Below are 22,849 nucleotides of genomic sequence, written 5' to 3'. Positions count from 1 at the left end.
AAAATGAAAAGCAATAGCAGTATTAACAAAAGCCTTAAAGAAAAATCACATTTGTTAAACTGAGAATATTTAGTCCTTGATATATTTAAAATGTTTAGGAAACCAGAAGAATACTCTGTGGAACACCAGGTAGTGTATTAGACAGTCTCATGTATGTGTGATGGTCCAATAAACCCTTCATTTTTTAAGATAAAGCTCATTAGGCATGTATGTCTTCTTGAAGAAAGGCTTCATTTAAGTACAAATATTTCTGTTTTTTTCTGCATCATGAAAGTAGTTCATCCCCTCCTAGGAGGCCTCTACCCTTAGAACATCATAGTTTTACTGTATCTCATGCACACTTATTTACATAAGTAAACAAAATGTGGGCAAGCACGAAAATGGGAACACACAATCATTTCTGCTATCGGCACAAGGGAAGATGGCACAATTAGAAAGAGTTTTGTTACAGAAGATTTCTGCTATAGAACAACAGGTTATGGATCCCAAAACTAGTATTAAAAGTGATGATGAAAAATAAAATAATAATGAGAAACTCAAGTAACATTTTAATTTTTCCGACCTCAACCCAAAACAGCAGTGACATGGCATTGACTGGAATCCTCCTAGACCCTGTGTTTTAAGGTGTTGTGTGTAAAATTTGTTTTGAAATCTGGAATCAAGGCTTGTCTTCATCACATTCTGAGCCCCAAACCACTGAAGATTCCTGTACCAAACTGAAGATAATGTTCCACCTCCTGGTCCCAGACACAAAGTGCACTGACCAACTTCTACTACTCTATCTCCCTGTAAATGTCATCACAACTGGCATGTGAACTAGCAGGAGGTAAACATGAGATGAAAGTACTATAGAGCTTCTGGCTTTTGTGTCCCACACAGATCTTGAATGATGTGGTGTTATCTCTTCTTCATGGCTCTCCTCCTTAGTACATACAAAGTGCTGCTGCTAGGGGTACAAAAGACTAGCTCTACAATGATACCCATTCTCCTACAGAGTAATAAAGAGATGCAGAAAAATTTGGCAAGTACCTCTCTTTAGTGAAGTAAGTGAAAGGTGTTCTATTTGGGCTTTTAAAACAGTCAGAAGGAGGAAAAGCTCTCTTTATCACAAGACTGAAATCATCCAAGGTAATTAGAGTTTAGCAAAACAGGTAAAATAAAAGCCATATTTTGTGGAAATGTAATACGATTTAAGATGAAAATGATTAATCATTTTAGCCAAAATTTATTTGAGCATCAAATACAACTCCAAAGGTCATGCTGATCTTGTGGGAAAGATGCTCACTCCCACAGCTAAATGTTGTATTTAAGTTTACAAGGTAAAAGAGGACAACATATCAATACCAGTAGGACCAGGAAGATTATTGTCTCTGTACTTGGCACTGCTGAGGCCTCACCTTGAATACTGCTTACAGTTCTTGGCTCCTCACTTCAAGAAAGACTTTGAGGTTCTGGAACACGTCAAGCACTGGAGCTAATGGAGGGTCTAGAGACTACGTCCTACAAGTAGCAGTTGAGGGAACTGGGGTTGTTAAATCTGGAAAAAAGGAGGCTCTGGGGTAACCTTGTCACTCTCTACAGCTGCCTGAAAGGAGGATGTAGCCAGGTGGGGTTCAGCCTTTTTTCCCAGACAACCAGTGACAGGACAAGAGGAAACAGCCTCAAGCTGCACCAGGGGGGTTCAGGTTTGACATTAGGAAGGATTTCTTCACTGAAAGTAGTTAAACATTGGGATGGGCTGCTCATGGAAGTGAGCAGTGTTCAAGAAACAACTGAACATGGCACTCACTGCTATAGTCTTGTTGACATGGTGGTGGTCAGTTAAAATTTGGTCTCGATCTTGAAGGTCTTTTCCAACCTTACTGATTCTATAATTCTATGGTTCTAAGATAGCAAGAATGCCTCCCCAGATGTCCACTTAACTAGAAATTCAAAGGACCCAGGAGCCACCGAATGGTGGAAAAGAGGATATGGAGGTCCAGCCTGAACAGCATTAAATTATGTTGTTTTGCTCTCAAAGTACAGGGAGAAAGTTCATTTGGAAAAAGCATCCAAGTACATTTTACAAATGTATCTCACTTAATCTTTACAGCCAACAGAGAGAAAATGGATATTTATTTACAATTTTAATTAAGACACTTAAAAACTAATTTGCCATAACTTGGAGACTTAATTCTTCTTCCCTTCTCATTTATGCAATAATTTTTCCTTACATTCTACTTCGTCACAGTATTGGCTGCAGGATAAGCAATATTTTAGCACAGGTCTACTGAGATGGGGGTTAGAGGAGGGAAGGGAATCTTCTTGTGGAAGAATCCAGGAAATTACTGGGGTATGGTGAATTGTGGTTTGCTTTTTTCTTGAATCCTATACAAGGACAGTACTCAAAAATATTACCAGACAAATACATTTTTTTTGCCATAGGTTTAATGAAAAGTAAAAGGAAAACATATACCTAAGTTTTCATTACTAGAGAAAAATATGGAAAGAAGCACTGCAAAACGAGAGAACCATCCATATGTAAAGGACACATACCTTGAGAAGATTAAAAATAAGAACATTAACATCATGACTAATAACAGGAAGCTATTTTTTAATCTATTAGATTAAAATAAGAACAAGTTTAATATTCATAAGCTAGAAGAAGCAATCTTTCATGCATTAGTTCTAAATAGAAAAAAGCAATTTCAGTATCTTTCAGACTTTTATCAGTAACTGAATTTGTCATACTTTGTGAAAGATAGCTCACTGAAGACAGCTTTAAATCATTTTTAAAGTCATGGCACACCAACAGGGCATTTAACCCATTAAGAGGTGACAGGCAGGACAGATTCAAGTGAAATATGTATTTTTAACTCCTGTTTCTGAATTTTTATTGGTAGTGTCAATAGATTTTTGACACATAGTCTTGTTAGTTCTTTCTCTGAAAATTTCTTATTATTTAAACAAAGAAAATACCTCTGTCCCCCTCCCCTCCAAAAAACCCCATCAACAGCCTGTCAAATCCAAACAAAAACACCCCAACATAAAACCCCTTGAACAATCTGGAAGCTGAATTACCTGTGCTAAGGAATGTAAACATATCTTAGATTATTATCTCTTAACTCTTAGGTACAGACCTGTCAGAATCTCTTCCTTCCTCAATATAACAAGGAAATAGTTCACCACAGTGTCTTTGTTGACATTACTGTCTTCTGCATAATGTGATACTCACTGACTATAAAATGAAATGCTCCTAACATCAGCACAAGTAGGATTTCACCCATTTCTTCCAAATTTAATTATTGTTGTGATACCATGCATCACTGCAAGTGCTAATTTTTATTTTTTCTCAAATTCCAGTATTACATAAAATGGACTGATAGCGTGTGGAGGTAGGAGTTCGACACCCTCTGACTAGGTTCTTTTAGAGGTTCCACATAGGAGGATTTAAAGTCTAATACCAAATTGACTTGCTATAATTGTTTCTTCATGGCATTTTGATTGTAGAATATTACAGCAGCACACTGAAATCATACCAGAAGCACGATGTAGCTATTGCAGTATGCAGCTGCATCACCATGCAAACATGGTTCCCATTACCAGTCCCTGTATTCTCATCATCATGGTGCTGGGTGTGTCAAGTCACCAGAAAGGAGTACAAGGGATGAACCAGGTCAAGCCCATTACTCTCTTCAAAGCTCATTTTAATAGCCAACCAGGTATCAAACTCAACCTTAGGTTGAGCCACACATACACTTTCTGCCCCCATGCAGCTCTGGCTAGCTCAGAACAATAGTCTCCACTAATTATCTCAGAGAAAGCTGTTTATACGACCTGATGGCTCACTGGTACAGCTGCGTATCTAAGCCAAAGTTTACTTTTCAGTCCCCCTAAAAATGCAGCTATCTCTACAATAATTGGTCATTCTTGACATTCTTCCCCAAGCTCATTATTTTTGCCCTTCTCCTCCAAGTCTTCCTCAATTGTGGGGAGACCGGTCACAGTGAAGCGGTATCAGTGTGGTGCAAGTGCAAAGGTTCTCAACTGCTGGGGTCCATCTCGCATCTCTCTAATTAGTGTATGTATGTACAGAATTACTTTTTCCTCTCTCTCACCTCATGTGCTCTCTCTTGTTGCTTTCTGAATTTGACTGAAATTAAGATTTTTAGGTACGAAGTTGTTACTAAGTTTTTTCTCATTTAACAATATTCACAAAAAAATCAAGTCATACTTGTGGATCATTACAGCTAAATAATGCTTAACTATGTATTTTTAAAAATTCTTGTGTTCTGCATCTTAGTTGCTAACCTCAAAACAAAGTTTTCAGTAGCATTCTTTAGGAACTGCTTAAGATAAAGACCAAAATGCAAAGGACAAACTGATGAGATGTGAACAGGACTTGGTCTTTGTTTCAGTGTTTCTTTTGAAGACATGGCTATAGTTAACATGAGCTCTCCTATCTAAAATTGATTTGTAAGTTAACAGATCATTTTTGTCCACTACTGAACCATAGTATAAATGCCTAGAAAAGATTTACTAGAAAATCCGTGACTAAGTATTCACTAAAGTGGTTATGTTCACATTTGGACACATACTCAGATTTCATGTACAATGGTTTTTTCAAGTCCTCCTTCCCTCTGCCATAGATATTTTTTAGATACATCAAAAGAAGCACTTACCTCTGCATAATTCATCCTGTGCAAGTTCTACAATCATCTTAGGATTTCCTGGAATACAGATTTAAAACATGAATATTCTTGATTTAAAGTGAGATGTTCCAAGCTAAGGAGTTCAAGTGACAAAAGATACTGTTTTTAGAGTTTTGCTTAGGCTATACTTTAGCCCAACCATAATACTTGCGGGTTTTACATTAAACTGAATCAGAAACGTAAACAACTGAAACAAATTAAGTCTCCATCCCCATGTTGTAATGATGGAATCACAAGGCAACTGAGGTTTGAAGGGTGCCTGGCAGATCTCTAATCCAACACTGCTAGTCACAGCCAGTTCCACTAAAGGTCAGATGGGCATAATCCAGACAGGTGTTAATACACTCCAAGGATGGAGACTGCATAGTCTCTCTAAGCAACCTGCTCCCATGCTTGACTGTCCTCACAGCTTTTCCTTATATCCAGCCTGAAACTCTTGATTTAATTTATGCTGCTGTCTTGTCCTCCTGATATGCACAGCTGTGAAGAATCTAACCCTATCTCTTTTATAACCTCTCATGGGCACTGGCAGGCTGCTACTAGGCCTCCCTGGAGATGTTGTCTCTCTGGGTTGAAAAAGACCCTTTACATCAGCTTTCCTCCTAGAGCTGCTAGCAAAGAATGGAAACAGGTTCCATATCTTCCTCTCGTTTAGATCAAAGCTTTCAGTCAGGCCAACTGTACTTGAGAAAGCTGAATTTCAACTATAAGAGCTATGAAATAACCACAGTGATCCAGTATTTGTTTAACTTTACTGAAAAAAAAAACCAACGGTGAGAACTTGTCGCCATTGTTTACACACACAGTCTGGAGAGTATTGTCAAAAAAGAAGTAGAATTATTGAAGGCAAATAATAATAATCATGTCACTCGACCTGCTGGTCATGTCTCTCTTGATGCAGACCAGGATGCAGTTGGATTTCTGGGTTGCAATCACACACTGCTGAGTCATATTGAGCTTTTCATCCAAAAACACTCCCAAGTTTTTCTCCCCAAGGCTTTCCTCAACCCATTACCCACTCAGCCTGTACTTGTGCTTCAGATGTGCTAATAATGAGCTTGTGGTATAAGATGAGCTTTCCTTTGTAGCAGCCAAAGAAAACTTCTCCAGTTACTTAAGCTCTTCTAAAAAATTTTCTTTCAACACTACATATTGTTTTACATATATATAACTACATCTATTTTCAAACATCTATTTGAAATAATAGGTGCTTTCAAAGAGTCAGTTCACTTGCCAGCTCAGTGACTGATTGGATGATTCACCAAAGTCAGGACTGTTTAAAATTTATGGGGTTTATTCTCTTTTTGTCAAGCATTTTCTACATACAGAACATTCACGTGGTATAAATTACAGAACAAAAAACTGCATGAGACAGACTACTGCAATTGAGTAACAGACAGTTTACATGATTATTGTTTGTTCACAATGGTGAGGAGTTCTTAAAAAGGAAAATAGATTCAGTAGCTAGAAATGTAAGCAAATTTTTATCTCAGTTAAAGCTACTTACCAGGAGGTTCACTCAAGCTAATGAGAAATCTACTGTACCACACAGGGCAGAATGCTCAATGCACACAAGATTACAATGCTAGAAAATTCCAGATTTCAAAGCAATTTTACACAATCTAAATTGCAGTAAAACTTTGTTTAAAAAAAGATTTATTTTCTGATTGCCTTCAGTAAATGGAGGTCAGTTTAAGAGCTTATAAGCATTCTTTAGCAAAAAACATAATAAAAATAAAAATACTCTCAAACTTCTAAGTCATTTGCTCTGAGTTGGATAGATGTTCACTGCTGGCTTTCTATTGACTTGTTATTCTACTTCTGGAAATATTTTTCCCATTTACATGTTTAACCAGTGCTATATTAGAATACTAAGTAAACAAACTATAAAAAATACAAAGTTTTTGTTGTTTGTTTTTTGTTTTTGCCTTTTTTTTTTGCACTAATCCAGTTGGATGCAAGAACTAGAAAATCTGTTGAGCTAACCAAATGGTTTAACAAATAGGAATCAATGGTACAATGAATAAGCAAAAATGTTATCTACCAGTTGTAGACTTCAGTTCTTTGCATTCTCATTTTCTTAAAATGTATTTTCTTTATGTTTATTTAACAGTTTCCTCAATGATATAAGTGAAGATTTGTGATGCCAGGTTTTTAGAATGTGGTATATTCTGAAAGGATGTGCAATATTTATCTTCCATAGACTTGAAACTCCTTGCTGATGACACCCTGTGATAGCTAAAAAACCTAGCATCTATTTTTTTTTCTAAAAAAAGTTAAAGCTTCTGCAAGCAGCTTTCTCAACTAAGACAGCATAAAAATAAACTCCAAAATGCAGTGATCAGAAAACACTGCAAATATAATTTTTCTTTTTTTTTCTCCTGTCCATGTATGTTGCACATCTTGTCACCTGGAATTTGATAGCAGAACTTCCTTTCCAATGACAAGCAATCCTGTAGCCACAGTGGGAATAAATGTTATAATTTCTATGTTTGTCTTTCTTGTGAGACTTTCGCTTCAAGGCACAAAAAGATTTAACAGTGGACTGGACAGGACATAACATTTCAGCTTAAGGAGTCAAAGGTTATTGTACAACAGCTGTTTTGTGTCTGAAGCAAAAAAACCCAAAATTTGAATAATATTTAAGTCTTCCATTTACAAATGCAAAGTATTCCTGAAACTTTTTTGCTTGGTTTTTTTATTCCTTTTTTACTTTAATTTTTTACACTTATCATCAATATTTAGTTTCAATATTTAGTTATTTCAAACAACAAAATCTCAGCTGATAAATAATGAGTACCATTATCAAATAGCCATCATTTTAGTCACCTTATGTAGAAGCTGATTCAAATTGTGTACATTGTCAATGAAAGAACAGGTATAGAAGGGCCTAACAATTTAAAATTAAAATTGTGTAAATTTGAAGAATGGTGTAATTTAAGTGCAATGTACTGTAAAACGATTAACTCAATAAATATCTAACACAGATTATTATGCTTCTCCAACCCAAACTACTGTGTTGCCTCTCTCAACTTCAGTGATTTCACAATTTAACTTATTGAGCCGTCCATCCAGGATGAACAGAGATTCCTTGGAAGGGGTCATGAGATACTGACCAAAAAGGCCACTGTCTTTTATAAGACGGTTCTTACTGTTCCAAGGCCATTCGCCTGGCTTCATGGGTTCCTTCAGACTCTTCACCATCTTCACCTTGCCAGAAGAGAGCTCCAAGAAGAGAACATCAGTTTGTGTGCTGGAGCTGCAGTAGACATTGTATTGATGAGCTTCAGTGAAGGACGGCTGAAAAGCTACATCAGATATGTGCAAATTGGTGCGAATGTCAAATGCATCCTGTATTTCTCCTCTCACTGTTATGGACTGGATCCTCAGGAGGCCTTTTGCATCATCAATGCTGAGCAGGTAGTGTCCATCTGGAGAGACATGGGGTGTGCCCGTCACGTCGCCGTTGTACCCAACCACGGAATCAGTAACGCTATCCACTATGAGCTGCGGCAGGACAGCCCCAGTGGTGTCAGGCTTACAGCAGATAAAAAGATATCCTCCAAGATGTGTATAAGCCAGTGACTCAGGAATGCAATTATAATCCTTTAAACTAACTGTCTTGATGTACGACATCGTTTCTAGATCAATTTTCTGGAGCATGGGATCATCCCTATGAAGAATATATCCAAACCTAAAAGGAAAAGCATAAAACCAAAGAGTTACTGTGTGCATAATATATGAATGGGGAAAGACACTATGAGCAAAGGAGATAATATGTGCAGCGGTGTATTGCTATACATCTCAGCTTCAGATGTTTCAGATATTAAGCAGTTTATAATATTTTATTTTTAGTGTTGTAATTTAGAATGTATTAAAAAATGCCCAAAACCCATTTATTTGATTAATGGGAAAGTTCTTTTTTCCTACTGACACAAGGGAAAAAGTAAACCATTACTCTCTATATCTATTCACTTATAACTTTACAAAAGCCAGAAAGGAGAAAGAAATGAAATATCAATAGATACCACATCTCACATATTTGAATTCAGTTCATAGAGCTCTTCAACTTACTTGGGAACATCAGCTTAACTCAGCCCTCATTGTTATTCAGATCATTATCTGAATCTTCCTTATTTTAATTCAATAGAAATGAATATCATAAAAGGATTTAAGTTTATGCCTCCTAATGACCCAAACACCATATTTCTTACAATTTAAACGATCCTTTATGCTCTTCCATACATCAAGAAACTTCCACTGAACATGAATAATATGGTTAAATTTTAAAATCCTGGAGCTGATTGATTGTAACCTTTTAATATAAACTATATCACTATTCTTTTATGGTAATGTATATGTTCTGACTGCCTAATCAATTGACTATATATATGCAAAAAAGATACTTCTAAATATTACAGAATTATGTGAAAGTATATTAGCTTTACTTATCTAAGTAGCTTTCACAGCACCTTTCCCAAACAGCTGTTTTCTTTTGACATACTTCTTGGCACTTTCCTCTGAATCTTTGATCCTGAAAATGAGGCTGCATGATAATAAATATAATCTAAAAATACCTTTCACATCCTTTTGATATAAAGCCATATGACAGAATCTTCCAACAACTGAGTTGACAATAACACAAAATTTTCACACTATACTTGTAACCCCAGTGTACTTACAAATCAGTAAGCCACCAAAGTAACAGGCAAAAAATGTTTCAGGACATTGTTCAGGCAGTTCCTCAGTATAAGATAGTGTAAATTACATCTGCACTTTCTACTGAATTGATGTAAAAACACTTTTAATTTTAGCCCCACCTTCCAAAATCCTTGCTTAATGTTTCAGTATCATAAAAGCACAGAACTAAAGAACTACTTCAATTGTTAGGGACCATAGGATTTCATTTGGTCCAAATGCTTCTGCAAGAAGGCTCAATGTGAATCACATTGTCCACGATTACAATTTGATCTCATTATGACATCAATTTTGTCTTTAATTATTCAGCCACTTATAAATACATTAATTCAATCATCTTGGTTAGGAAAGTGTTGAGTGAGCTTTTTTGGAAGTTATGTCTGGATAACTTACTTAAGATTATGTTACTTTTCTCTTCATGACGTCTGCTGTTCTGTCATTGAAAAATATTAGGAATATCAGGCAGAATTTGATTTTTAGGTTTTTTGACTGCATAACATCTGTTTCTTAATCTTTTCGGGTAGCCATAAACTCACTGATTCCTGGTTTCATTATTAACAGTAAGTATTTTTCAGCTATAAGAAACAGACCTATGCTGCATTTTATAGAAAATCATCCTGTAATAGAAAAGGCTGAATAGGTAACAACAGTGACATTTCACATCTCCATGTTTAATAACTGGTGTTAGACACATGAGCAGTGGTTACAAAGGAACAATAGAATTGGTTTATTGATTGCATTTTTACATAACAATGTAAAGCAACAATCAGTGAATTATCCAGGAGTTCACAAGAAGATAAAGGGAAAATACCTAATTTTAAAGTCAATGTGATGACAGGTGCTGAATAACTTAATTTTAAGCTATTATAGTATTATTTAATCTATTTTAATAAAAGTACACAGTGCAGAGAGTTTTTGCTTTAACTACTTCTGATCTCAATTTAAATTGCAAACAGACAGTAAATTTTTTGTGTTTGAGACTGGCATGCTGACCTTGGGTTTGAAAACATTATTTTTCTCTTTCAGTATACCAGTATATTGTCATGGGAAAAATCAGGAAATCTTTTTTAAAAGTGAAAGAAAAGGCTCCCACTGAGTTATTTTTATCTTACATAGGTACTAAGACACAGACTTATATCCAAGTGAAATTTTCCAATATAAATAAAGATACCAAATCTTTACTGTGATTTTGAAAATACAGCAGTCATCATCTACTTGAATAAATCTATGTTTTTAAATATTTGGCCTGTTGTTTTCAGAAACTGTATTAAATATATTAATAAATTCTCTTTTGTAAAAAAAAAAAAAAGAGTCATTTAACATTTGAATATATTTTATTCTATATATGGGTCCATCATATTTCATGGTACCTTTATTTAATTCAGGAAAAAGACTTAAAATTTGACTGTATGTTTTAAGATGCACTTTAGTTTCTATCCTGCAAGAGAAAAATCACAAGCAACATTTATAAAAAAAAGGTAATAGTTTTTTTAAAAACCGTACTGAATTCTTAAACCTATTTTACACCAGAAAGCAAATTTAAAAATATAAATACATATATTTTAAACTGGTCAAAATCTAAACCAATTTTTTTTTCATTGATCATATATTAAAGAAGAAGAAGAAATTTTTGTTCTGCTTGACAATTCATGTTTTTCTATAGATAATTCCAGGTCATAAAAATGGCCTTCTTCTAAAGTGAAATACAAATGCAAAACAAGATTAGCATCAATTATCAAAATCAGCAAACCTTACTTGCTGATTTAAACTGTGATTAAAATCAAGTATTTAAATCAATTTGATTCAAAGAAATCTGCCTTGCTTATGATTATTTGATTTAACTACTGTGGAATAATTAAGATGCCTTAAATGTTTTTTGTTGACTAACCTGGTTAGTGTGAATGAAATATCTTAGGAGCCACAGAAGAATGTTGATATAAACCTTCCCACTAGAACAGACTTTATAAATATTAAATATTAAATAGTTTGTCCACAGCAAGGAACTCCAGATCTCCATAGTCAGCAAACACATTTTAAAACAAACCAGCTGATAACATAAGGGCACTGATTTCTTTTATAGCTTTATCTATCTCTTTGTATATTTAGTTCACAGTTCAAAAAGCCACAAGTAAAAAGTTTACAGTATCTTAGACAGGCTGTTCCTGTGATGTAAACAGTGGCTTCAGCTTTGATGATGACTGAGTTTAACTGAAAACTATAGAAACTGGCTTCAACATTTTACCCACTTTATTTGAGTTGTATTTTTATTGCACTTGAGAGATTTATTGTCCCTTGCTTTGGAGCTATTAAGGAACTTGATTTTATATGCTACAGCAGCTAACCATATGTATTCTGATAATCAGTTATACCTGAATGCCTGTTTACAATGAATCTTACTTATAAAGTGCGCAAAGAGCAGTTTAATGCATTTTTTTCAGTGATTATTTATTTTCAACTCACAATTATTTACAGCTATCTGTACTATTCACCACATTCTATTTACTTCTAAATTGGAAAACTGGTTTGGGAGATATGCTCTCTTTCCTTCCTTAAAGAACTGACTTCTCCAGCCCTGATAAAATATAACTCCATTTTCTTTTAACATTAATATGCAAAAGACTTTTTGCTGTATAATGTTTTCTAGTTCAAACTTTAAAAAGTCACTGCTTCGGACACAGATATAAAGTTAGCCCAGTGTAATGCCTCTGGAGCTGAGCACACTGAGAGATCAGTTATGTGAGCAGAATAATGTATAGAAGGTACGTAGCAGTTTTTAGTTATTGATTTCAAAGCACTGTACAGATATTACAGAGGGCAAAGAAAGCTGAATGACTGGCCTAAGGCTATACAATAGTCATAGATATATACAATATATACAATATACAATATAGATATATACAATTGGCATAGTCCAGGTGAAAATACAGGTTATCTAAGGCCCAGCATGGTTTCTAACCTATCATGGTACAGGTTACTATTGTAACTGAGGTACTAAAGAGACAGATGTGGGAAGGTACCTATATAACAATATAGTTTTGAAGAAGAGTATATAAAATCACTCCATCAAAATAATGTTCTTGATTGCTAAAAATACAGAATTTTGGACCTGTCTGGGAGAGAAGTTGGGAAAATTTCATGAAGGATCTACCCTTCCCAAAACCAGGAGTACAGCTGACAAAAGCAATTTATTAGAACTAATAGGATTTTATCAGTACTATTGTTTAAACAATTCTTTCTTGGCTGCCATACTGCCTGCAACATTTCAGTGCTCTAATTAAAATTCAGTAAAGCTGGACAAGGATGTAAATACCCTAACAGCCCAACAACATAGATAAAAAGAAGGGGGAGTGGGAATAATTTTAAGCAGCCAGTCTTCTTGGGTGTAAAAGGATTTGGCAAGCGGTGTATCTCATATGTTTGTCTGCCCGTCTCAGTGAGAGCTCTGTGGCTGGAGTTTTGAGAAGCTGAACAAATCAAGAGAGGTCTGTTCCTGTGCCTGCGAGGTTGGTGAGGCTGATTCTTAGTCTCTCAAAATTGCTAGGAAGAGGCATAAAGATGGAAAAAAGTAATGAAGTTCTGTAGGGAAGTTACAGAAGGGAAAAGGGGAAGTAAAGAAAACTGATAAGAAAAGCTAAGAATTTCATGTCTAGTATAGTTTACAATATACAAACCCAACAGAAAAAAAACAAAGAATGAGAAAAAATATACTTTGCTACCTAAGATGAGAAAGTACTTTCCCAGACACTGGCAACTGAGGAAGGTGATAAATAGTTTTTTTATAGGGACATATATCTGTCTGGTTAGATAATTTGTTCCTAATAATTTTGAAAGAGTTGACTAGCTCTTAGCATTTTAATAAATCTCAGAATAACAGGAAAATTTGGAAAGTCTGAAAAAAAGTCAGGTATCCCAGCTAACAGCTTGATGCATATACAAGAGGAATAATAAAATAGATTATATGAGAATGAATTACAGAAAATCGTGACTATAATGCAGTCAACATGGGTTTATGAAAAATTTAGTTTTGTCAGACAAACCTAAATTAATTTTTTTATTATAAAACTTTCTGAAGGTAACTGAATATCAGAAGGTCATAGCTTTCCTGGAATAAAAACTCATACCTGAATGAAAAATAATTTATCTGTAATAAAAGGTAGTTGTCAATGCAGAATCATCATTTTATAGGAAACTTCTTGGTACAAAAGCTGATACTTCACAAAATTTTCACAGATGATTTGGATGTAAATGTCTATGAATGTCCATGACAATAAGGCTGTAGATAATGACAGCAAAATCAGTATATTCAGTTGCTCATTCAAGCAAAGAGTGTTCAAATGTGGCCAGGTGTAAAGTTGAGCAGCTTCACATGTGAATGAGGAATGTATGACATGAACATAAAACAGTATCCTAAATAATAGCAGCTATAAAAGGATTTAATAATCATAGCAGACATGCAAGTCAATACAAAATCTGAATCCAATGAGTCAAAAATAAAACCAAGACCCAAAAGCCTCTGTAAAGTCCTTAAGGGTATAGCAAGAGAGGTGAATAATACAACACACTCATTTCAACACATCTGTATTCTACACTTGGAAGACTAAACTAAAAATGCTTTATTTTTTTTTTCTTCACTTCTGCCCTTCTAAAAACACAATAAAAAATTAGAGGCAAGGAAAAACCTGAAAATTATTTAGGAATGGAGACAATGGTTTTATGCAAGAGCCTGAGTCCAATATAAAAATAGTTGCATACTGAAACCAGACAACTTATTTAGGAATAGGTAATTTTTCCTAACAATGGGGACAATATACCATTGCAACCAACTACCATAGACATGCTGATTTTTCTGTGGTGGGACTCTCCAGGTAAAGATTATACTACTATCTACTTGGATAAGTAAATGTAGCTTCAAAAATATCAGATTCATTATCTGAATCACTGAATGACTAATTGAAATTATTAAAACATAAAGTACATGCAGGAGTCAGAGAAAATGCTCTCATGGCCTCTTCTAGCTGATGGATATATGAAACACCATTTTTTTGCCTTTGTTCATATAATCAACATTGCATAGGTAGAGTAGATTTTAATCTTATACTACCCATTCATTTGAAGGTGAGATATTAACCATCATAAAATCATAAAATCATCAAGGTTGGAAAAGACCTTTAAGATCATACAGTCTAACCACTCCCCCAGCACTACCACTCTAACCCCTAAACCACATCACCATATCATTCAGACACACCTTGAACACTTCCAGGGGTGGTTATCCCACCACCTCCCAGGGCAGCCTATTGCAATGCCTGAAAAGAAGCAACCAAGGGTTTCAAATCTTGTGAAATGACTGTGATTTTACACAATCCCTTAGCTCACAGACATACACACAAGTAGCATGCAGAGGAATCTGCTCTCCTGCAAACCTAAGGTTGTGGTGCCACTTTTCCATCCACTGTATAGAAAACAACTGTTTTTAAAAACTTGTCTTACACTGTTTTTAATTTTAAGTAATTGTGAATTTCACGCATGAGTTACTAATAATTTTACAATTACTGATCTTTCATAGACACATATATTTTGAAAAAGAGCATTGTCCTTGACAACACATTCATATCCAAATACAGAAGGTTTACAAATTGCTTGTAATATTTCATATTCAAATATATAATATTTCTATACAACTATAAAAGCTATAAAAGGTCATTATTTTGAGGCTTATTGATCTAACTGTACAAGATCATGGTGGATAGGCTGGGAGAATGGTGTTAGACCATGGAGACATGCTTCAGAAGAGTTGTCTGTTTACACACACCAATGATCAGTTGCAAACAAATTTCAGTCAACTCTCCATAACCTAATTGCTGCCTTCTAACTAACAGATGAATCCATCTTCCCTTCTCTACAGCATTATGAACCATCTCAGCATATCAGTGTCAGATTATTAACTCTGCTTCTGTTCCCAGACTGGGTCTCATCTTTTTGATAAGGAGACAAGAGCAACTATTAAAAAAATATTACTTACCAAATTTGTGAGAAAAAAGTATTGCAAGTCACTAAGCTGATAGTTTTGGATTGCAAAGGCAAGCAGAATGGGGGATGCAAAAAAGCTGTATGTAATAAAACAGGATAAGAAAATGTTGTCTTCCAGTGGTGTCTACAGAACCAGCAAAATAGGGACATTTCACAAAATTTATATTAGTGAGATTTTTGTATGAGGTCTCCATAAACCAAATGTGTAAGTGAATGTGCTGAGCTTTGACTATCCCAAGATTTCTCTTTTTGTTCTGAGTAAAGGAAAGCTATTAAATCTGAGTAAAGTCTCCATTACTACTCCATGTTCTATAGAGATGGAACCCAGCCTCCAAAGTAGTCATAACATTGTAACTTTCCAAAGCACTTGGCTAGCTAAAAAGATTTTAAAAATACAGCAATTTATAATTATGTCATTAAATTGTGATTGTCACCTCTGTTCATTTAGCCTGATTTTTATGATTAGGCTGTTGGAAAACAGCAAGTGACAGTTGAGAATACCTTCAATTTTCTGGAATGCTTTATATATGTTTGATGGAATATTCAATACAAAATTTCCTGTCACATAGTTTAGTATGTAGAAGCCTCCCACTGCTCATTAATTTCCAATTAATATTTATGACAATGTCAACTCTTATGTCTCTTCTATATAGTGAAATAATGAACAATATCAGTACATAAAGTTGTTTCTCACAGTGCATACTGGAATCATGTGTAACTTAAACCTGCCAGACATGAGAGCAAATCTTTAGATTTCCAATAATTTATTGTACAGTTTATACAAGTGGGAACTGTAGCCTGTAGGCATATCACTACAATTGGAAAAACACTAGAACTATGAACTGTGTCTGTTTATTTCCTCCCTTACTCTATATGAATAAACAATAAAAATTTTAATCCCAGATTTTCAAGATTTTTGATCATATGTTGTGACAAAAATTTAAAAGAAATAGGACTAATTATACTTAGCAGTTCTATAGATGTTTCTGTAAGAGTAGTATACTGCATTTGGCTGAAATGGAGTTAATTTTTATTATACCAACCTGCATGGTGCTGTGTTTTAAATTTTTGAATAAAAGTGTTGATAACTCACCAATGTTTTAGTTATTGTTGAGCACTGCTGGCACAGCATCAAGGCCTTCTCTGTTTCTTACTCTGCCTTTCCCATGAGTAGTCTGCAGGCTTGGATAAGGCTGGGAGGTGACACAGTGGGCTATGCCAGGGATGTTCCATGACATGTAACATTAGGTTCAACCATTAAACTTCTTCCAAAGTATTGTTGTTCCGGCTGAGTGGGAGCTCAGCTGCTGGCTGGGGACAGCTCTCCACAGGGAGTCATTAGATTTCCATAATGAGCTTTACAGAACCCAGACAAAGGGAGGTAACTCAAATTTCCTTGTCCAAACCAACTTCAAAGAGATGGGAAGATATCCTAACGTATGGTAATTGCAAAATGCAATTTAAGAAAAATGCAGATCATATGGAAGATTGCTATATTGTTTAAAAATTAAAAACCATGTCCAAATATTTAAAGTTATACAATAACAGTGACAAAATTAATAACACTATAGATTATCAGTTCCGCAAAATAAATTCAAGACCATATTTTTAAAGTATTTTTAAAGCATTTTAAGGGTATTTAAAATATGGGATTTCACTACACATTTTATGACCCTATAAGCCTGTTTGTAACACACACAGAAAAAAAGAACAGTAAACACAAGAAATCCATTATTCTTTTCCCAAAGTAATTATCATAATTACCACTCATTTCCTGAAAAACAACCTGGAGACTCTCATTGCCAAGCCGCCAAAGGAATCCCTATAGCAAATCAGATTATTGCTCTACCAAAATTAGTTCTCTCTCTTGCTCTCATCAGATTATCAAATGTCTCAGAGTGAGGGAAATCTTTTATCAAATCATTCTTTGGAATAAGATGATCACAGGAACTTGCCCATCACTGAGAAGTAACTTATGACATGAGGCACCAACATTAAATTTATATTTAAAAAGGTATCAGTTTTGGAAACCTTACTAGGTATTATTATTACAAATAAATATTGTCAGTTTTTACAAGTATTTTAACATCCTCTCTCTTTTCATACCTGATTTTCAGTTTTTTACCTGCAAAATTCCCATCACCTCAAGTTCATCATTTGTAACACACATAAAAGATAAAAAAGCAAATTTTCCTTACATGCTATACAGATTTCACTTATGAGAAAATGTGACAGTGCAGATTATCATATCACAGGATTTACGCAGTTGGCTCCCTTTCACTGTCCAAAATAAATTATTCAATCACTGTCCTTTATGGTGTGGGGCTTTCAAACCAGAAAAAAATAAACAAAACCCAAACCTTTGCTAATGTAGGAATATGGTTTATTATGGTTTAGAACAAGAAATGTTGGTTTTACATAAAATTTCTCTTGAGTTTTTTATCAAATCTGTTCAGCCTAAGTAGCCTTAACTAACTCTGGCAGAGCTTGAGAAGAGTATTTTGCTTTTGAGAAATGAACAAAAAATCTTTTTCCTCTCAAATATCTCACTGTTCTTACATATCTGTTGCTCTTTATAGCTATACCAAAAATGCTTTGAATGTCATTAAACAATTTAAAAGGTGTACAGCATCCTGCTCTGGATTTTGTGGGTTTGTTCCATAACAAGAAAGTAGATTTCAATAAATTAATTAGAAAATGTATTGTAGAAGTATCATTGGTAGAATGTGCTATCTACTGGTAGTTGTAAACAAAGCTGCAAAACAGAAATCTGGCTGAAATCTTTAGTGACTCACCCAGTTCTGTGGGAGGTTTCCTGGTTACAGGATGTCACATTTATGTGCATAACTCTCCAGCTTCATCACTGTAGTACCTAGGTAAATTTTTTCCTATTTTCCTGAGTAAAGGCTTAACAAGAAACTTATTCCAGATCAGTACTTGTTGCCTGAACTTCAGCACTGCTACGTTTTAATATCTCTTTGCATATCTGAAAAGGGTTGACCTTGTTTACAAACCAAAATACAGAGCCATTGCACAAGGAGCTTGTTTACTGTCAAGCCTTTTCTGAATTCAGTTGATACAGTCATAGAGCAGACATCCTGTGAGTTGGTGTATTTCACACTGGCAAGGATTCTGCTATGATTTGGCTATGACTGTTAATAGGTGTGTAGCAAAAGATCCTTAAGCATCCACAAATTCTCCTTTGGACCCTTCTTCTATCATCCAAACCCTACAAGACAGAGGGAGGGATAACATGGGGAAAAACCCCATGCTGAAATTGCATGAAATACCACTCTCACATACCTGCAGTTTATTTACTGCCAGTCTGCAGAGTTTTAATGGAGGTATGTATTATTTGATATAAAAAGAGCATGTTTCAAAACATAAACATGCATATATGCATGTGAGTATATAGAACAGGTAGTATAGGAAGAAAAGTATAGGAAGAAAATCATATACTAGGACATTCCTCTTTTCACCGTTCTTTCCTCTAAGATAAGAAGTGGAAAAGTAAAAATAATTTTTGCCTCACATATTCTGGGCCTCTGTACTAAGCTTCCAAATACTTTCACTGCTACTCTCTGCACAATCCTGTATCTTCCAAATTGCCTATCAAGTCCCCACTGATGCTGCTTGACATCAATGGTAGTATCCTTGAAAGCGACGATTTTTCCTTTTCCTCTCAAGGGATAAGCATGCTCTCTCTCAGGATTAGATATAAATGCTTTCATTTTCAGCTGATGAACTGGAGAGTTGAATGTCTACATATCAGTATCATATATCATTTAGGACAGCAGTGCTAGATCTGAAGTCACACAGAGTTGAGTTCTGGGTGGTTCTGATAAGGATTTCAAGTAATGCACTTTGAAATTTAAAAAGAAAGTGCTGTTTAGATTAAGCATGTGCAAAATGAGTGCTCTGCCACAATGACCAGTTTAATTTTAAATACTGTATTTTTTATAATGTGTTCTTTTCATCAGTTTATTAAAAAATGGTCTATAAAACAGAAAATAAAAAAAAATCCCAAAAATTATATGTCTCAACTGTATCTCTTCCAGAGTACATAAACATATCAATTTGTTTATATTTATACCTATATTGCTTTGAAATAAAGAAGAAAAAAACAATTTCTGCAGTTCAAATCAAGCACAGCTGCTTCCCACCCCTACAATCATATCAGTCATCAATAAGGAGGGTCAAGAATTGCCATTACACCTCCTTACTGCAAAAAATAATTCTCTACAGGTAGCACTCCTCTTCTGTGGACACCTACATTTCTATGCACTGCTATGTATGTCTAAATATGAGCTGAAAATCTAAGCTGCTATTTTTTGCCAGCAGAAATCTAGACCATACAGTCAACAGAGTCCAAAGAATTTTTAAAAATAACCAGTACCAAAGGCCTACCCCCAGAGTAGGGGGTGAGAAATATTGTTTATACACTCCACTGTGTGTATAGACTAAATCTCCAGTAACTATTGCAGAAGACAGAGAGCTTACACTCACAGATTCACTGTATTTTCACATCTAAATGTAGGTGCCTACAATCTGAACCTCACACTCACCATAAGCATCCTCTCAGCATGAAAATATAATATCCAAATATAGCCTCATAAAACTTTGCACAGATTTGGGCAATTGAGGCTTAAATGACTGACATTACATCACAGTGTGACTAAGAGTTAGAATTACATTTGAAATGTGATGGTCTGTTTCTCCAAGACATTTTAACAAGTTCAGGTATCATACAGCAGTAGGGGTTATTAAAGCTTGCCTTAGGAGTCAGAAATTCAACTGATTCGAGGAATAGCTAGCACTGCTGAAAGTGCCTGCATAGAGTGAAGAATGTTACGTAAGTCTCCATGCAAAACAACACTAAAAACAGAGCTGTCTCTTCTAGAATCTTCAGGAATCTCTGAAGATGATTTTCACCACTCTCAAAGCGTAGCTTTAACAGAAAACCATCACTTTTCTTTCCACAAAAAGAATAATTTGTCAGTCATAACAATCAACTTCAGTAGACTTTTTCAAGGATAGAGTCATCAAACATACAACAAAAAACTCTTCTGAGTCTGCCTTTCATTTTTGTCTTAGGGTTTTGTGGATGTCTATGAACTGCATGCAAATCTTATGTATGAATTTTCCAAGAGTGACTTTGTTTATCACAATTTCTTAGAGAACTGTGTTTTCATGACATTACTGAAGTACTTGGTATACTCTGACAGATATAACATCACTGCACAATATGGAGATGGAATCCACTTCAGACTATGAATTTACAAAAGATAACTAGTATTCTGCAAGAAAACTAAATATAATAGAATGTGGCTAGTAACCATGCTATATGTACTGATTTTAAAAGTTCAGGAAATTTTCTGGTTTATAAAGAATGATTTTCAACTGTTTCTGTGGACAGGAACTATAAAAGCTGTGCAAGGGAACAGTAGACAGACTATGCTACACAACTTTTCCCATTCTAAAGCATGGGTAAAACAGGAAGAAATTAAAGCCCTCTGAGGCACAATTACTTGAATTAACTATAGCAGAGTTAGGTCCAAATGGTCTTGCTAATATTTATTGTCTTTATAATACTGAAATGCATACTGGGTTATTGTGGAAAACACCCTAAAGCAAAGGTCACAAGAGAAAAACAAAGCATGAAGAAGAAACTCAATGCAGGACTTATGTTCTGTACTACAAAAATGCCAAAGCCATGTGAATTCTGACACTGCTTCTTTAAATTTGCAAGGTGTCTTTTTTTTCCCCCTCTTCCTTCAGGTAGAGCAACTTAATTTACCTTTTATATGCACACATACCCAAGCAAGGTGCAAGTGTGGAGCTGCCATCAATTGGTAAATTAACAACCTGAGCTTCTCTATGCTATTTTCTTCTTTTAGACAAGCCATATATATTGCTTACCATTCCAACTGCAGCCAGTATAAAAGAGGAAATATCTAAGCATTGTTTAAAAAGATGAAATAGAGAAAATATTTGGGATTTTTTTTCCTGAAAATGAGGATAAATTTATTTTTTCATTTCTTTTAAAAATATATTAACATAAAATTCTGAGAAATGTATTCTTCTCTTCAGGAAGATCAAAATAATAGAAAATGAGGAGGACGAGAAGGATAATACAAAAACTGATGTCCTCTATCTTTTCCGGTTTTGGCCTACCCCAAGAGATTACCCTTATGAAGGCTATAGACTTTTTTAAAGTCTGAAATCAATCACTTCAGGAAAATTATGTTCTCAAAATAGAAAGTACATATAACAGAAGAGAATTAAATAAGCTACAATCAAAATTATCTGTAGAAGAAGCAAAGGGCAGCATTTTTGTACAAAAGAGAAATTTTCTAACCAAATAATTTTTTCAAGAAAAAAACCCTGAACTATCTACTTTATCCTAAGTAAATAAAAATTTTGTTTAAAGCCTCTCCATATTGTATGCTTAGGAGTGGGGAAAAAAAATTAAAACCCACAGAATATAAAGCTGTGGGGCCACTCATAGGGAAAATGAGTAATTTCAGAGTAAAACAAGATCATTATAATTTCTGTTACATGAGGAACAGAATTTGATGGCAGGTCCAATTTTCTAAAAATATTGACTCTTTTATTATGCTTCTGCTTGGGAAGAAATTCTGGGTTTTGAAAACTTAGGGTTTCAAAACACGAACACAAATGTTTGTGTTCTTATAGATTTGCACATTAAAAATCTCATTCTTCTCCAACTAGAAGAAAAAAATATCTATCCAACAACAGGCAACCGTTGAAATTTACAGCATATATAGGACAAAAGAGGAAAACTAATATATAGCCAGATATTACTTGCTTTTATTATTATTAGTAGTAGTAGCAGCAGTAGTAGTAGTAGTAGTATTGATTAAGCAATATCTTTTTATTATAAAAATAGATGGCAGCAGAGACCTTATCCATTAGAAATCATATTTGCTTAATAATACTGATAAAAAATAAATACAGATTTTCATAGATTAATTCAGAAAAGAACTTAATATTCAATTGTAAGTAGTATGAAATGAAAATTTTTAGAGTTATGAGAACAGACAGTCTTAGTAATGAAAAAATTCCTGATTAGATCCTCAAGTGTATTGAAATATACTAGAAAAGGGGCAAAGGAAAAAAAAAACTGAAAGTGACCTGGTGTCCCACAAAAAGGGGATAACAAGTGCTGAATATCACCTGAGAGATCTGAATGAAAGTGATCTTTATAGTAAGTATTCCAAGATTGCAGAGATGGATATTCACAGATCTGTTCTGAAGATTTTATTCTTTTTGGATATTGCTTTTTATATACTTCATAGAAGTGAATATGGTGTCTCTATCTCCATTCTTAGTGAGGGAGCTCAGTGTAGAGAGGATTAAATTGGATGTCAGACTCCACAGTCGATGATGACCAAATATACTAAAATGAT

The 22,849-nt window shown here is 34.6% G+C and overlaps 1 protein-coding gene and 1 long non-coding RNA gene across 6 annotated transcripts in view; one reads left to right on the top strand and one right to left on the bottom strand.

The window, feature by feature from the left end:
* The window catches only part of LOC146767600 (uncharacterized), a 39,044-nt gene that overhangs the window by 7,595 nt on the left and 8,600 nt on the right, over window positions 1-22,849 (top strand). The gene's annotated exons all lie outside the window — the stretch shown is intronic.
* The window catches only part of FSTL5 (follistatin like 5), a 375,292-nt gene continuing 358,408 nt past the window's right edge, over window positions 5,966-22,849 (bottom strand). For all 5 annotated transcript variants that reach the window (XM_085578843.1, XM_085578845.1, XM_077782912.2 and 2 more), the window contains one exon: window positions 5,966-8,385. In XM_085578843.1, coding sequence (XP_085434969.1) covers window positions 7,683-8,385 — 703 coding nt within the window. In that variant the 3' untranslated portion in view covers window positions 5,966-7,682. The remainder of the gene's footprint in view (window positions 8,386-22,849) is intronic.

The sequence above is a fragment of the Lonchura striata genome, chromosome 4, assembly GCF_050655825.1.
Source record: "Lonchura striata isolate lonStrDom1 chromosome 4, ASM5065582v1, whole genome shotgun sequence".
In the NCBI taxonomy this organism is placed as follows: domain Eukaryota; kingdom Metazoa; phylum Chordata; class Aves; order Passeriformes; family Estrildidae; genus Lonchura; species Lonchura striata.
Note: the sequence above shows the minus strand (reverse complement) of the source record. Positions and strands in the feature narration are given on the sequence as shown.